This window comes from Megascapheus bottae, chromosome 25 (assembly GCF_031878675.1).
Source record: "Megascapheus bottae isolate mThoBot1 chromosome 25, mThoBot2.hap1, whole genome shotgun sequence".
In the NCBI taxonomy this organism is placed as follows: Eukaryota; Metazoa; Chordata; class Mammalia; order Rodentia; family Geomyidae; genus Megascapheus; species Megascapheus bottae.
In genome coordinates this window covers 8998669-9013065 of record NC_143533.1, presented here as the reverse complement: position 1 = coordinate 9013065, position 14397 = coordinate 8998669, and the positions used below count along the sequence as shown (strand labels likewise).

Below are 14397 nucleotides of genomic sequence, written 5' to 3'. Positions count from 1 at the left end.
CTACCCTTGAGCCAAGCCCCACTTCCCGTTTTCTAGAAGTTAATTTGAGGTAAGAGTCTCAGGTCCTTTTGTGCCTGGGCTGGCTTTGAATCTCGATCCTCTTAGCCTCCTGAGTAGCTAAGACTATAGGCGTGAGCCACTGCGCCCTGCGATTTTTAGGTAGAATGTAGAGCACAGCTTATGGCATCATGAAAGATATAGTACCATGAAATATAGTATCATATCACAAATTAAATGAAACTAGGAAATAATGGCTCTTTCTAATTCAACCCTCAAGAATGCTCACACATTTTATTCTTTTTTTCAATACTGAGGGGCTTGAACTCAGGACCCTGTGATTGCTAGGCAACACCTCTACCACTTGAGCCACATCCCAAGTCCCTTACACAGATTATTTAATGACACCTCTACTTTACTTTCAGATTTCAGAAATTTTAATTACTTCTCACTTATATAATGCTTGCTTACAAAAGTACTTCATGGTTCAAATTAAAACATAAAATAAGCTAGGTATGGTGGCACCCAAACCCAACATTCAGCAGGCTAAGGCAAAAAGATCATGTGGGAGAGGCCAGCCTGGGCTAATGAAAAGTGCCAGGCTAGCTTAACCTGAATGGCAAAACTAACCCTGCAAAATTAAAATAAGTATTACATCAAATTAGTCAGATCATTTTATATATCTCATAGTTCCTAGAGGAAACACACAAGCCAAAAGAATACATACTTTTTTTGGGGGGGAGGGGTGCAGGGGGGTTGTGGGGCTTGAACTCTGGGCCTGGATACTATCCCTGAGCTCTTCAGCTGAAGGCTAACAGCCTACACCTGGGTCAGGGTGTTGTCCCTGAGCTCTTTAGCTGAAGGTTACCACCCTTCCCTTCAGCCACAGTCCCACTTCCCTTTTTTCTAGAGATCAATTGGAGATAAGAGTATCATGGCTTTGTAGTGCCCTAGAGTGCCTGGGCTGGCTTTGAGCCATGATGCTCAGATCTCAGCCTCCTGACTAGGTAGGATTACAGGCATGAGCCACTGCGCTAGATATAGTACTTTTTTAAAAATTTAAATGTTTAAAAGAGTCAACTAGGGACTAAGCAGTGTAGCTAAGTGACACAGGGCTTGCTTAATAGGCACAAAGCCCTGGGCTAGATCCCCATCTAAACAGAAAAAGAGGGGTTCAATATGGATGTAGGTGCCAATAAAGATTTAAATAACCTTATTTCCATCTCCAGAGCCATCTTTAGTTGTCCCATCTTTTGCGGCAAAGTATGTTGGCGTTTCTGAGAAGGTTCTAAGAGGGGCTCTGCGAAGAATCTGAGTTTCAAAGGTCCCAAGCCTTCCTAAAACTGGTATGTGAATGCGGCTGCAAGAAATACCTGGAACAAAGAGAAGTCTATTAGTCTACATGATACATATTGACATGTCTCAATACATTTCCTAGAAACAAAGCCCTCCAAACAGGTAGAAGATCTAGTTTTCACAGCAGCAGTATACAGTGAGCGAGAAAACAATGACACCATAAGAGCAAAGTTCTCTCAGAAACAAGCAAGCCAAGGCCTCTGAATGATCCAAGGTAAACCAATTTTTCCAGATCTGCTTTCAAAGTGAGGTGAGATCAACCAGGTCACAATAAGCTGTGGCTCCTTTACAACTGATAGCTGATGAGGGTAGACTTGGTGTCACATGCCTCTGATTCTAGCTACCAGGAGGCAGAGATAGGAAGATCATGATTTGAGAACAGTATGGGGAGTGAGACTCTATCTCAATAACAAGCCAAGTATGTTGTCCCACCACCACAGTCCTACCTACTCCAGAAGAGGCAAGAAGACTGCCAACCTACAAAAAAATGAGTGCAAGACCCTATCTGAAAAACAAAGTGAAGACATACAAGGATTGCGACTCTCAATCCTCAGTACTGTAAAATGTGAGTTCACCATCTGCTCCAATTGCAGAATTTTGAAAAAGGCCATGCTATGTCCTGTATTTTCATTATTTAATGTTTACCAATGAGAATAAGCATTCAACAACCATTCTTGTCTGTCTCTTGGGTTATAAGAGAGTAGTAATTCTAACAATGGAAACAACCTTGCAGTGGTCTTTTGAAAATTATGTGCTTTTTCCACTTAAGCAATGTACCTGGTAGGAAAATTCAAGAGACAGTGAGTGGAACGGTGTGGCTGGAGGAGAGGGTGCTGAATGGTAGAGGGTTTCAGTTCCACAAGGGTGCCTGTCAGTGGTGGTCGCACAACACTGTCAATGTTCTTTTCCCTCCCTCCCTCCCTCCTTTCCTTCCTTTCTTTCTGTTTTAATGCTGGTCCTGCAACTTGAACTCAGGCACTAAGCAGTCCCTGAGCTTTTCTGCCACACCTTCATTTCTAACATTTTGGTAGTAAGACATGAAGAGTTTCAAGGACTTTCTCGCCAGGCTGGCTTTAAGCCATGATCCTCAGAACTCAGCCTACCAAGCGGCTAGGATCACAAGCCTGGGCTACTGGTGTGTGCCTACTGTTCTCAACACCATGGAAAAAGACATTTAACAGTGGCTAAGAAGCCAGGCTCAGTGGCTCACCCCTGCAATCCTAGCTACTCAGGAGGCTGAGATCTGAGGATCGTGGTTCAAAGCCAGCCTGGACACTAAAGATGTGAAACTCTGTCTCCAATTAATCACTAGAAAACCTGTAGTAGCACTGTGGCTCAAGGGTTAGGGCAGTAACCTTGAGCTGAAGAACTCAGGGACAGCACCCAGGCCCAGAGTTCAAGCCCCAGGATGAACAAAAAAAAAAAAGTGGCTAAGTCAAGCCAGGAGGGTGCAGTGCTCATGCCTGTAATCCTAGCTACTCAGGAGGCTGAGATCTGAGGATCGTGGTTCAAAGCCAGACCGGGCACTAAAGTCCATTTGACTCTTATCTCCAATTAACCACTAGAAAACCAGGAGTGGTGCTGTGGCTCCAAGGGCAGGGCTGTAGCCTTGAGCTCTTGAAGAGCTCAGGGACAGTGCCCAGGCACAAAGTTCAAGCCCCATGACCTATGATTTTTAAAAAAGTGGCTAAGATAGTATTCTGTGTACTTTACAGAAATAATAAAATTGGAGTCTAAACACATTGCAATAAAGTAGTTCAATCATACAGAAAAAAACACAAATTCAATAAATAACATATAACAACCATTCAGATTTCAAACACTTTAAACCTGCCATATTTGAAATTCATATTCTTAAAAGGGAGATCTATTAAAGACAACCTACAGCTTTTTGTGTAAATACCATCTTCTGTGCAGGCCACGGCACTTAGTTCTAACTGCTTTTCTACTGCACGCAGTGGCACAGTAAACACAAAACTAAGCAGATGCATGGGGCCAGATTTGGTCTACTGGGTCTCTGCTGCCTCCTGGTTGTTCTCATAGATTCAAAGTAAGCCACAACATAAACTATACTCTATGGTCAGGGGCCTGAGACAGGGAGATCGTAAGTGTAATGCTAATATTGGCTATAAAGACCCTGTAAATGACACAAGAGGCATACTATACAGCACATTCCCCAGGCTGGTCTACAGGAGTTCTCAGTGCAGTATTGAATGGCCCCAGGCAAAACAACCTTCTGTATATTTCATAGTGCTGTTGTGTGTGCACACATGCACACAGCCTACACACCAGGGCTCAAACTTAGGCTTTGTGCTCTTGATCAGCTTTCTTGCTCAAGGCTGGCATTTTACCACTTGAATCAGGCCTCCAGCCTGGCTTTTTGCCGTTAACAGGAGATGGAGTCTACAGATTTTCTTCTTTGGGCTGGCCTCAAACCTCCACCCTCCAGATCTCCGTCTCCTAAGTGAAGGGCTACAGATCTACATCTGAGTCACTAGCACCTGGCTTGCCAATTAAGTTTGTCAGTTTACCAGAGTCAGCATATAATAAGTAAACCAAAAAAGGGGGTGAAGAATGGGGGGAAGGATGGGAAAAGGATAACCAGTTAGTATTTAAACCCAGGTACTAATGGCTCACAGCTATAATCCTAGTACTCAGGAGGCTGAGGTCTGAGGATCACAGTTCAAAGCCCGCCTGAAGCCAGCCTGGGAAGGAAAAATCAAAGAAACTTTGTGTATGTGTGTGGTGGTGGGGGTGGGGTGGGGTCATGGGGCTTGAACTTAGCCTGGGTGCTGTCCTTGAGCTATTCAACTCAAGGCTAACGCCCTACCCTTGAGCCAAGCCCCACTTCCTGTTTTCTAGAGGTTAACTGGGGATAAGAGTCTCAGTTCCTTTTGTGCCCTGGCTGGGTTAGAACCTTGATCCTCAGATCTCAGCCTCCTGAGTAGCTAGGATTACAGGCATGAGCCACCGCCCAACTCAATGAAACTCTTAATTCCAAAACTATCCAGAAAAAGCTGGAAGTGGCTCTGTAACTTAAGTGGTAGTAGTAGAGCACTAACCTAGAGCACAAAGAAGATCAGGGACAGTACCTATGCCCTCAGTTCAAGCTTCAGGACCAGCAAAAAAAAAAAAAAAAAGTTCAACTTGAGAAACTTATCTTTTCTCTTCTACTTTATTCTCTACAAAATTCTAATTCTGGATTTAAATGTCTATTTGCATATGGTTAGGCCTTTAAGAAATCATACACAATGCTGGCCACCGGTATCTCACACCTACAAACAAACCTAGCTACTCAGGAGGCTAACATCTGAGGATCATAGTTCAAAGACACCCTGGGGTTGTCCTAGAGACTCTTAGGTCCAATTAGCCACCAGAAAAAATGAAAAGGGTGCTATGGCTTAAAGTGATAAGATCATTAGCCTTGTGCAAAAGAGCTCAGGGACAGCACCTGGGTCCTAAGTTCAAGCCCCATGACCAAAAAAAGTAATAATAAAGAAATCACACACAAGTATGTACATTGCATTCAAGTACAAGAAGGTTTGTTTGTTTGTTTGTTTTGGGGGATTTTTGTGCAGGCATTGGGGCTCAAACTCAGGACCTAGGTGCTATCCTATCCCTGAGCTTTTTTTGCTCATGGGTAACAATCCACCAGTTAAGCCACAACTCCACTTCTGTCTGGTTTTTTTTTTAGGGGGGTGGGGGAAAATAGTTAATTGGAGAGAGTCTCCCTTACTTTCCTGCCCAGGCTGACTTCTAATGCAATCCTCATATCTCGGCCTACAAGAGTAGCTTAGATTACACGTGTAAGCTACCCACACCTGGAAAAAAATGGTTTTAAATAATGTCTTGCAATTAAAGAATAAGTGCTTAGGTATTTTGTGTACCTATATTAGACCAATTAATCATTTCTTTAGTTATTTCATCCTAGATCATCCATTCCACTTCCACAAAATACAAAAATTAACCCAACAAACTTCTGTAAAGATACAAATAAGAGGAATGCAAATCTCCTATCACTAAATAAAATCCGCAAAGAAAACTGAAGGGCATTAACCATTGTTAATGATTAATGGTTTGATAATCCTGTTCTAAGTCTCTAGACTGTAAAAATTCTGCTCAACACTATTACATTTTTTTATTTTATTTTATTTTTTTGTCAGTCATGGGCTTGAGCTCAAGGCCTGAGCACTGTCCTTGGACTTTCTCAAGGTTAGAGCTCTACCACTTGAGCCTCAGCACCATTTCTGGCTTTTTTCTATGTATGTGGTACCGAGGAATTGAACCCGGGTCTTCATGCATGCTAGGCAAGCACTCTACCACTAGGCCAAACTCCCGGCCCCAACACTATTACATTTGAACAGTAATTTTAAAAAAAGAAAACTGGCCACGAGTTTGGCCTAGTGGTAGAGTACTTGCCTAGCATGTACAAAGACCCCAGATCAATTCCTTAGTACCACAAACAGAAAAAGCTGGAAGTGGTGCTGTGGCTCAAGTGGTAGAGCTCTAGTCTTGAGGAAAGACCAAGGACAGTGCAAAGCCCTGAGTTCAGTCCCCGAGTTCAGTCCCCAGGACTGGAAAAAAAAAAAAAAAAGAAAAAGAAAAAAAAATACATTTGATGTTTTCCTTTAAGGATTGTTTTTAAAATTTTTTAAAAAGAATATTTTCAAAAGATTATTTCAAATTTTCTCAAGTGTAGCTTATCATTATTATTCACAGACTTGAAATTTTCATTTGAATGATATTTATTATCATTTATTATTATTTTGTGTGTGTGTGTGTGTGTGTGTGTGTGTGTGTGTCATGGGGTTTGAACTTGGCCTGGGCCTGGGCTCTGTCTCTGAGCTCTTCAGCTCAAGGCTTCCGCCCTACCCTTGAGCCAAGCCCCACTTCCTTTTCTAGAAGTTAATCAGAAATAAGGGTCTCAGTTCCTTTTGTGCCCCGGCTGGCTTTGAACTTTGATCCTCAGATCTCAGCCTCCTAAGTAGCTAGGACAACAGGTGTGAGCCACAGCAGCCTGGAGCGACTCATTATTTTTAAGCTAAATATTAATGCTTCCGTAAGCAAATGACATGAATTAAAAACCAGACCAGGGCTGGAAATATAGCTCAGTTCATAGAGCATCTTCCTAGGATGCACAAGACCTTGGGTTTGTCCCCCCTCCCAAATGTAAAAGCAAACTTATAAATACTATATCAACCTAAAAAGCTTAGAAAACAATGGAAATGAGAGCGATAGTGAGCAGAGAATGTAGAAAATGATCAATTAATGAGACCCATGATGGATATTCCAGTTTATCACCTTAGATGTCTTACAAAAGCTTCCACAAATTAAGATATAAAAACTATGAAGAAGATAGCATTTACAAAATAAGAGCCTCTGCAGCAAATATACCTTTTCACTAAACCATTAGAATGTACTTACAAAGCAAACTACAATTATTAACAACCCTCTGGGAAGTTCTTTGTACTTTGAGGCTGAGAACAAATTTAAACTTCAAGTACCACTTAGTATATTATTTTCATTTACCCTACAACACCACCTATGATATTGAAAAATTTACAATACTTAATGGTATTTGGAAACATGCTAGAGGAAATTATCTTCAGGAACCTAAGAGAAAATTTATAAAAATGATTCTTTTAAAGTGTACTTGAGGGCCGGGAGTTTGGCCTAGTGGTTAAAGTGCTTGCCTAGCATGCATGAAGACCCGGGTTCGATTCCTCGGTACCCCACATACATAGCAAAAAGCCAGAAGTGGTGCTGAGGCTCAAGTGGTAGAGCTCTAGCCTTGAGAAAGTCCAAGGACAGTGCTCAGGCCCTGAGCTCAAGCCCAGGACTGGAAAAAATAAAAAAATAAAAAAAATAAAGTGTACTTGAAGCCGGGTGTGGTGGCTCAAGCCTGTAATCCTAGCTACCCAGGAGGCTGAGATCTGAGAATCAAGGTTCAAAGCCAGCCCCACACTAAAGACCATAAGACTCTTATCTCCAGTTAATCACTAGAAAACCAGAAGTGGTGCTGTGGCTCAACCAATAGGGAGGCAGCCTTGAGCTTTTAGAGCTCAGGGACAGCGCCCAGGCTCAGAGATGAAGCCCCATGACCTCCCCCTCCAAAAAATGTACTTGAATTGAAAGAAAAATAAGCCTTTATGTAACTTAGTTCCAGTTATCAAGTAACATACAAAACCAATGCAATCACAGAGTCACCACAGAATATACTACATAAAAATATTTTTATGTCATGGGCCAGGAGTTTGGCCTAGTGGTTAAAGTGCTTGCCTAGCATGCCTGAAGACCCGGGTTTGATTCCTTGGTACCACATACATAGAAAAAAGCCGGAAGTGGTGCTGAGGCTCAAGTGGCAGAGCTCTAACCTTGAGAAAGCCCAAGGACAGTGCTCAGGCCCTGAGCTCAAGTCCAGGACTGGCAAAAAAAAAAAAAAAAGTTTTCAAGTCATTTGAACTTCTAAACTTAAGGATTTCCTTGCTGGGCCTAATAGTAGAGTGCTATCATGCTATAAGCTTTGAGTCCTGACAGGATGATATTCACAGATCAGACCATGGGTTATCAAACTGTGCATTGGAATCACTTTGAGAGTTTATTAAAACATGGGTCCCTATGGATACAGTGACTCATACTTGTAACCTCGGCTCTTCAGGAGGTAAAGATTAAAGAACTGAAGTTTGATGCTAGTCCAAGCAAGAAGTTAATAAGATGTCCATCTCAGCCAGCCAGCAAACTGGGCATGGTACATAACTGTTATCATAACTAATGCAGAGGCATAGGTAAGAGGACTAAGGTCTTAAAGCAAAGAAGTTCTGAAGGCATAACTCAAGTGGTACAGCTCCTACCTAGAGTTCAAATCCCTGTATGGCCAAAAATAATGCAGGACTTCTATGGTTCTGCTTTGTCAGACTTGAGAATGTATTTGGGGTGACACTGTCCAAGAGGCACAGTACTCATTGTCTGATTTACAGAATCGGAAAACAAAATCATGCATTTCTAACAATTCTCCAGGCTTTGCTGATGCTGCTAAAGATCATACTTCAAAAACTTTTCTGAACAATGAAAATGGCTATGTGCCAGTTATAAAATCTTCAGAGATTTTAATATAAACATAAAACACTACAGCTAACTTATCAGGGGTTTTAACCCTTTTTGTACCATAAGCCTATTTAGGCGGCCTAGTGAAGCATCTGGATAGATCTCCTTAGAATGCTGTGTGTGTGTGTGTGTGTGTGTGTGTGTGTGCGTGCGTGCTCATGCCTGAAATACTAGCTACTCAGAAGACAGATCTGGAGATCTAAAGTCACTGTGAGACTCTTATCCAATTAACCACTGAAAAATCAGAATGGGTGCTGTCATTCAAGTGGTAGAGCACCAGCCTTGAGCTGAAGAGGTTAGGGAGAGCACTCAGGCCCAGAGTTCCGAGCCCTACGACTGACCCCTCCCCCACCCAAAAAAGTAGCCTAGCAGAATTAGTGTGTGTGTGTGTGTGTGTGTGTGTGTGTACAAGCGCATGCGCGCGCGTGCGCGCACACCAGTTCTAAACTTGAGGCTTGAGCTCAGGGCCTGAGCACTGTCCTTGGACTTTCTCAAGGCTAGAGCTCTACCACTTGAGCCTCAGCACCACTTTCAGCTTTTTCTATGTATGTGGTCTTCATGCATGCTAGGCAAGCACTCTATCACTAGGCCAAATTCCTGGCCCCTAACAAAAATTTTTTTTAACTCACAATATCTTTTTTCTAAATTTTGAGTAATTACTTATTGTACATATCTGAATATCATCTGACTCTACACACAACTTCAACAAAAACCTGGAGTGAGGCTGGGGATGAAGCGTAGTCACATAGTACCTGCCTACCAGTCATGAGATTCTGAGCAGTATACTCAGTAGAGCAAGGAAAAATAAAAGAAAAAGAAAATATGGAACTAATAGGTCAACAGCTGACTAAACGGCTTACACTAATGAATTCTGGAAATAAAAAAGTGATCCAATGTCACACTTGGATAACAGTCATATCCAACAAAAAAAAACTACATAGCTTGTAACTCACGATATCTTAATCTAAAAATTCTATTTTATGCCCAAGTGACTGTTTCATGAATTTTTGTTTTGGCAATACTGGAGTTTGAACTCAGGGCTTTTACATAAGCTACGCTTCTAGCCCTTTTTGCGCTGGTTCTTTTTGAGCAACAGTCTTCCTTTTCCCTAGGACTAGCCTGTTCTACGATCCCCTTTCTTCTTCCCACTGGAACCACTGTGCAGATGCAGTTTTGTGACTGCACAAGGGGCTAACCTGCAATCAGGATCCTCTGAATCTCAGCCTCCTGCATAACTAGGCTAACAGACAAGTGCCACCATGCACAACTACTGGTTCAGTAAGAATCTCGACTTTCTCCCCATGGGCTTACCTCAAACCACAATCCTGATCTCAGCCTCCTGAGTAGCTAGGATTATAGCCAGGAGGCCAGAAGTGGAGGTGTAGCTCAAATGGTAGAGCACTAGCCTTGAGAGAAAAAAGCTAAGCATGAGGTCCTGAGTTCATGCCCCAGGAGCAACACACACACACACACACACACACACACACACACACACACACACACACGAATACTAGAGGATTGGTTCAGCGGTAGAATACCTGCCTGGCAAGAGAAGAGCTGAGTACAAACCGCACTACAAAAAAAAAGTTTTGTGATAACAGAAATAAAGATGCTTCTCCATTTATTCACTTTGCCTTATTTTGTGGTTGTGTGTGTGTGAGAGAGTAGGGCAGATAACTTAAAATCTACCTAAAAGTTGGTTAAGCTGTGCACATTATATAACTCTCAAGAAAAGGAAGGACATCAACACATTAGAGCTTATCACTTATGCCTTATGAGGTGATACCTCTGAGCAGATGTAGACAGAAGGCAATCAGAAACCAAACAAGTTAACACTTGCTACACTTCTTACAGCCAAATTCAGACAAGCAATGTCATTTAGGACTTTTTAAATGGAATTGAGCATCTCTTTTTTTTTTTTTTTTGTGGGTCATGGAGCTTGAACTCAGCCTGGGTGCTGTCCCTGAGCTCTTTAGCTCAAGGCTACCACCCTACCTTAAAGCCAAGCCCATTTTCTAGATGTTAACTGGAGATAAGAGTCTCAGGTCCTTTTGTGCCCGGGCTGGCTTTGAACCTTGATCCTAGGATCTCAGCCTCTGAGTAGCTAGGATTGTAGGTGTGAGGCACTGAGCCTGAGCATTTCTTTATGTACATATTTTGAATATATAGTTACAAAGTACATTTCACTAGCAACTTGGTTGGAAATTTTAAATTTCTCATTTACTACAGGTTTCATACCCAAAGAGAACAGTGATGAAAAACACATTAAATTTGACACATATAAATTGATACATATAACTCATCAGAAGAAAACAGATCCAGTGTCTAGTATGACAAATTACTAAGTTACTTTCAAAGTTCCACTTCAGTTTAACATGAGACAGGACAATAGAAATACAACTACTTCTGAGTTCTGAAATTGCCTCTTCTATTCTTACTTTATTACACTGAAAATTCACCATCTCATTAGAAATATAGATATTCTGATAAGAAATCTTTATGTTTATAATAATAAACTAGACAAAGTTTAGGTCTGAATCTTCATTCTTCCACCCTCTTCTTTCCAAGAATCCTAGAACAATTCTATAAGTAACATCCTTTCTTGTAGACTTATGTACAGACTTTCTACTATAAAAATAGCAAGGTGTCAGGGCTGGAAGTGTGGCCTAGTAGTAGAGTGCTTGCCTAGCATGCATGAAGCCCTGGGTTCCATTCCTCTGTACCACACACACAGAAAAAGCTGGAAGTGGCACTGTAGCTCAAGTGGTAGAGTGTTAGCCTTGAGTAAAATGTCCAAAGACAGTGCCCAGGCCCTGAGTTCAAGCCCCAGGACTGGCAAAAAATAAAAAATAACTTCTTCTTCTTCTTCTTCTTCTTCTTCTTATTATTATTATTATAGCAGCAAGGTGTGGTGGCACATAACTGTAGGAGCACTCAGGAGGCCAAGGCAGGGCACATGCTTCAGTAGGAGTTGGAGATAAGTCCAGACAATTTAGGGAGACCCCATCTTGAAAAAAAGAGAAGAAAAGGAAAGGAAAGAAAAGAGAAAAGAAAGGAAAAAAATAAAGGAGAAGAGGAGAGATGAGGAAAGGAAAGGAAAAGGTAGGCTGGCTTTGTAATAAGGCTTAGCAAACTTATGAATTGTTACATAAAGTATTAAACTCTAAGAAGTTTAATCCTACCACGAAAATGACAATTCTGCTGGGCTCATGGCTCAGGCCTGTAATCCTAGCTATTCAGGAGGCTGAGATCAGAGGATCAGGGTTGAAAGCCAGCCCAGGACAAAAGGACCTTATCTCCAATTAACCAAGAAAATGGGAATTGGGCCTTGGCTCAAGGGTAGGGTGGCAGCCTTGAGCTAAAGAGCTTAGGGATAGCACCCAGGCTGAGTTCAAGCTCCATGATCCACAAAAAAAAAAAAAAAAAAAAAAAAAAAAAAAAAAGAGGCTGAGATCATGGGGTTGGGAATGTGGTAATGGTAGAGTGATTATCTCACATGCATGAAGCCCTGGGTTCAACTCCTCAGTACTACATAAATAGAAAAAGCTGGAAGTGGCACTATGGCTCAAGTGGTAGAGTGCTAGTCTTGAGCAAAATAAGCTCAGGGACAGGGCCCAGATTTTTAATTCAAGCCCCTGGACTGGCAAAAAAAAAAAAAAAAGACAACAAGCCATGGGTGAGGGGGCTCACACCTATAATCCTAGCTATTCAGGAAGCTGAAATCTGATGATCAAGGTTCAAAGCCAGCCCAAGGAGTCTGTAAGACTCTTAACTCACACTAATAACAAAAGCCAGAAGTGGAGCTATGGCTCAAGTAGCAGAGTGCTAGCCTTGAGCAAAACTGTTCAGGGATAGTGCTCAGGCCCCGAGTTCAAACCCCAAGACTACTTCCCCTCCCTCAAAGACAATCCCAGGTCTTTGAAGGCATCTGGAAAACGTATCGATACAAAAAAAGATAAACCAATTAATCTGTAGACTTGCCTCGCGATTGGTACAGTTAAACTATGCCTATTGATAACTGAAATTAATAATCAATGTCTATAGCGTAAGTTTTCAAGGATTAACTAGAAAAAAACTTTCTCAAACAAGCCTTCCTGCCCGAAAGAACACCAAACTAGTTTATCCGCCCATAGAAACATGACTTTTTCTTCCAGACCGCTAGACCAAATTCAAAGCTGAAGCTCCCGACATTACCTCTCACACAGAAAATGTCTTGGCCTTGAAGGCCTTCAACAAACGGATGTCAAATAAATAGGTTAAAAGCACCGGTCACGGTCAAGTGTTTACAAATCAAGTTTCTCGAGTTGGGACATCTTGTTGAGGACTAAATTGTTGCACATGACCTCCATTTAATCCCTTCCTGGGTACTAGCGCAGCCAGGATATCCATTTAGCAAGGATTTCAGAGTGGAAAAAAAAAAAATGTTTAACAAATTTTTTGTTTTTTTTTTTAAACCCAAGGGTCATAAACTGAGAAAAACCATAGGAATTCACGTAGAAGTTTGGGGTGTTAGAGGATCTAGACACCAGAGTCTTATAGTAAATAGGTTTCGAGAATAGAAAAAAAAAAAAAAAAAAAGTTCTTTTCCGGAATCTCCTGGCTGGTGTGCCACTGTCACAGCTCCTGATAAGCAGAGGGGAAAGGCAAACAGCAGCTACTTTGGCAGGACACCAGCTTAAGACTGTCAAGCCGGGGAGCTGGCAAACGACCCGAGCTGCCTGAGTGATTTCCAAAAGGATCCCCGCAGTCGTTGTGGGTTTTTTTTTTATTATTCCCCCTGAGCGCCCCGATTTTCCTGGGCCACTCCGACGCCACAAAAGTACCAGGAGCCACCCCCCCACCCCCACCCCCAGTTTGCGTCCCCTCTGTCCCAGTGGTGACGGCCACACACAATGACAGTGACATCTCCAGGGCTGCGCGGCCTGCCGTCCCGAGCCGGCCCAGACACAACTCAAGAGGCTTCGGGGGAGGGGGGGGAGGACTCCCCCCAAATGACAGCCGTGTATGTTCAACTCCCTCCCCTCCCCGCCCAGGCCCGGCGAGAGGGAAGCGCGGAGCGGAGGGGAGGCCGCCGTGGACGCTTCACTACGGGGGGGAGGAGGGGGGGCGGGCGGGAACCCTGAGCGCCCCTTCCAGACTTCGGGGAGGCGCACGAGAGCACAAGGTGGCGGGGTGTCTTCCAATCTGGGGAGCAGCCGCTTCCAGGGGGTTGGCAGAGCCGCACCCCCCGGGGAAAAGTGTGGGGGGGGCAGCGGCTCGGCCCCCTCCTCAGCGATGCGGACGAGCCTGGTGCCCCTTCCGGGGTGGGGGGGGTCCCTCACCCCGATCCTCCCGGGCTCGGGCCCGGGACTCGTTGGTTACCTCTGGGCACGGAGGTGAAGGAGGTGGTGAGGAGCCGGGCGGCCGCCGCCGCCGCCCCGCAGGTACAAGCGCCGCAGCTGGGCATCTCCGCGCGGCCTAGGCCGGGGCCGCGGCCCTGGCGGACGTCGAGGGGGGGGTGGTGGGAAGTCTCAGCCGTCCGACTCGTGCGGGTGGAGGAGGCGCGCTGACCCGGCTCCGAAGCCTCCCTCCCGGCGGCCCTGGCCGGCGCCGCGCTCACCGGCCAAGCAGCCGGATCTCGGTGCTACCAAGGCGTCCCGCCGCCGTCACCGCCGCCGCCGCCGCCGTCTGCCTCCCGGAGCGGAGGCCGCTCCACCTCCCCGCCCTCCTCCCCTCCCTCCCGCCCCCCCCCGCCCCCGCCTACCGGGCCCCGCGAGCGAGCGTGCGCGCGCGTGCGTCCTAGGCCCCGGAGAAGGCGTGGGCACGCGCCGCGCGTGCGTGCGGGAGGCGGGCGGAAAGGTGAAGGGGGAGGGAGGCGGTAACCTGGGCACCAATGAGCGCGCTACGGCGAGCGGCGAGCCCAAACGACCTCCGTACGCCGTTGTGGGTTTTTGTGTGTGT

The 14397-nt window shown here is 44.4% G+C and overlaps 1 protein-coding gene across 1 annotated transcript in view; it reads right to left on the bottom strand.

Moving 5' to 3' along the window:
* Clpx (caseinolytic mitochondrial matrix peptidase chaperone subunit X) overlaps nucleotides 1-14127 on the bottom strand; it is a 39619-nt gene extending 25492 nt beyond the window's left edge. The window contains exons 1-2 of the mRNA XM_090358183.1: nucleotides 13819-14127; nucleotides 1210-1370 (exon numbers count right to left, since the gene is read on the bottom strand). Of these exons, the coding sequence (XP_090214309.1) occupies nucleotides 1210-1370; nucleotides 13819-13903 (246 nt within the window). The 5' untranslated portion in view covers nucleotides 13904-14127. The remainder of the gene's footprint in view (nucleotides 1-1209; nucleotides 1371-13818) is intronic.
* Between the last annotated feature and the right edge of the window lie 270 nt (nucleotides 14128-14397).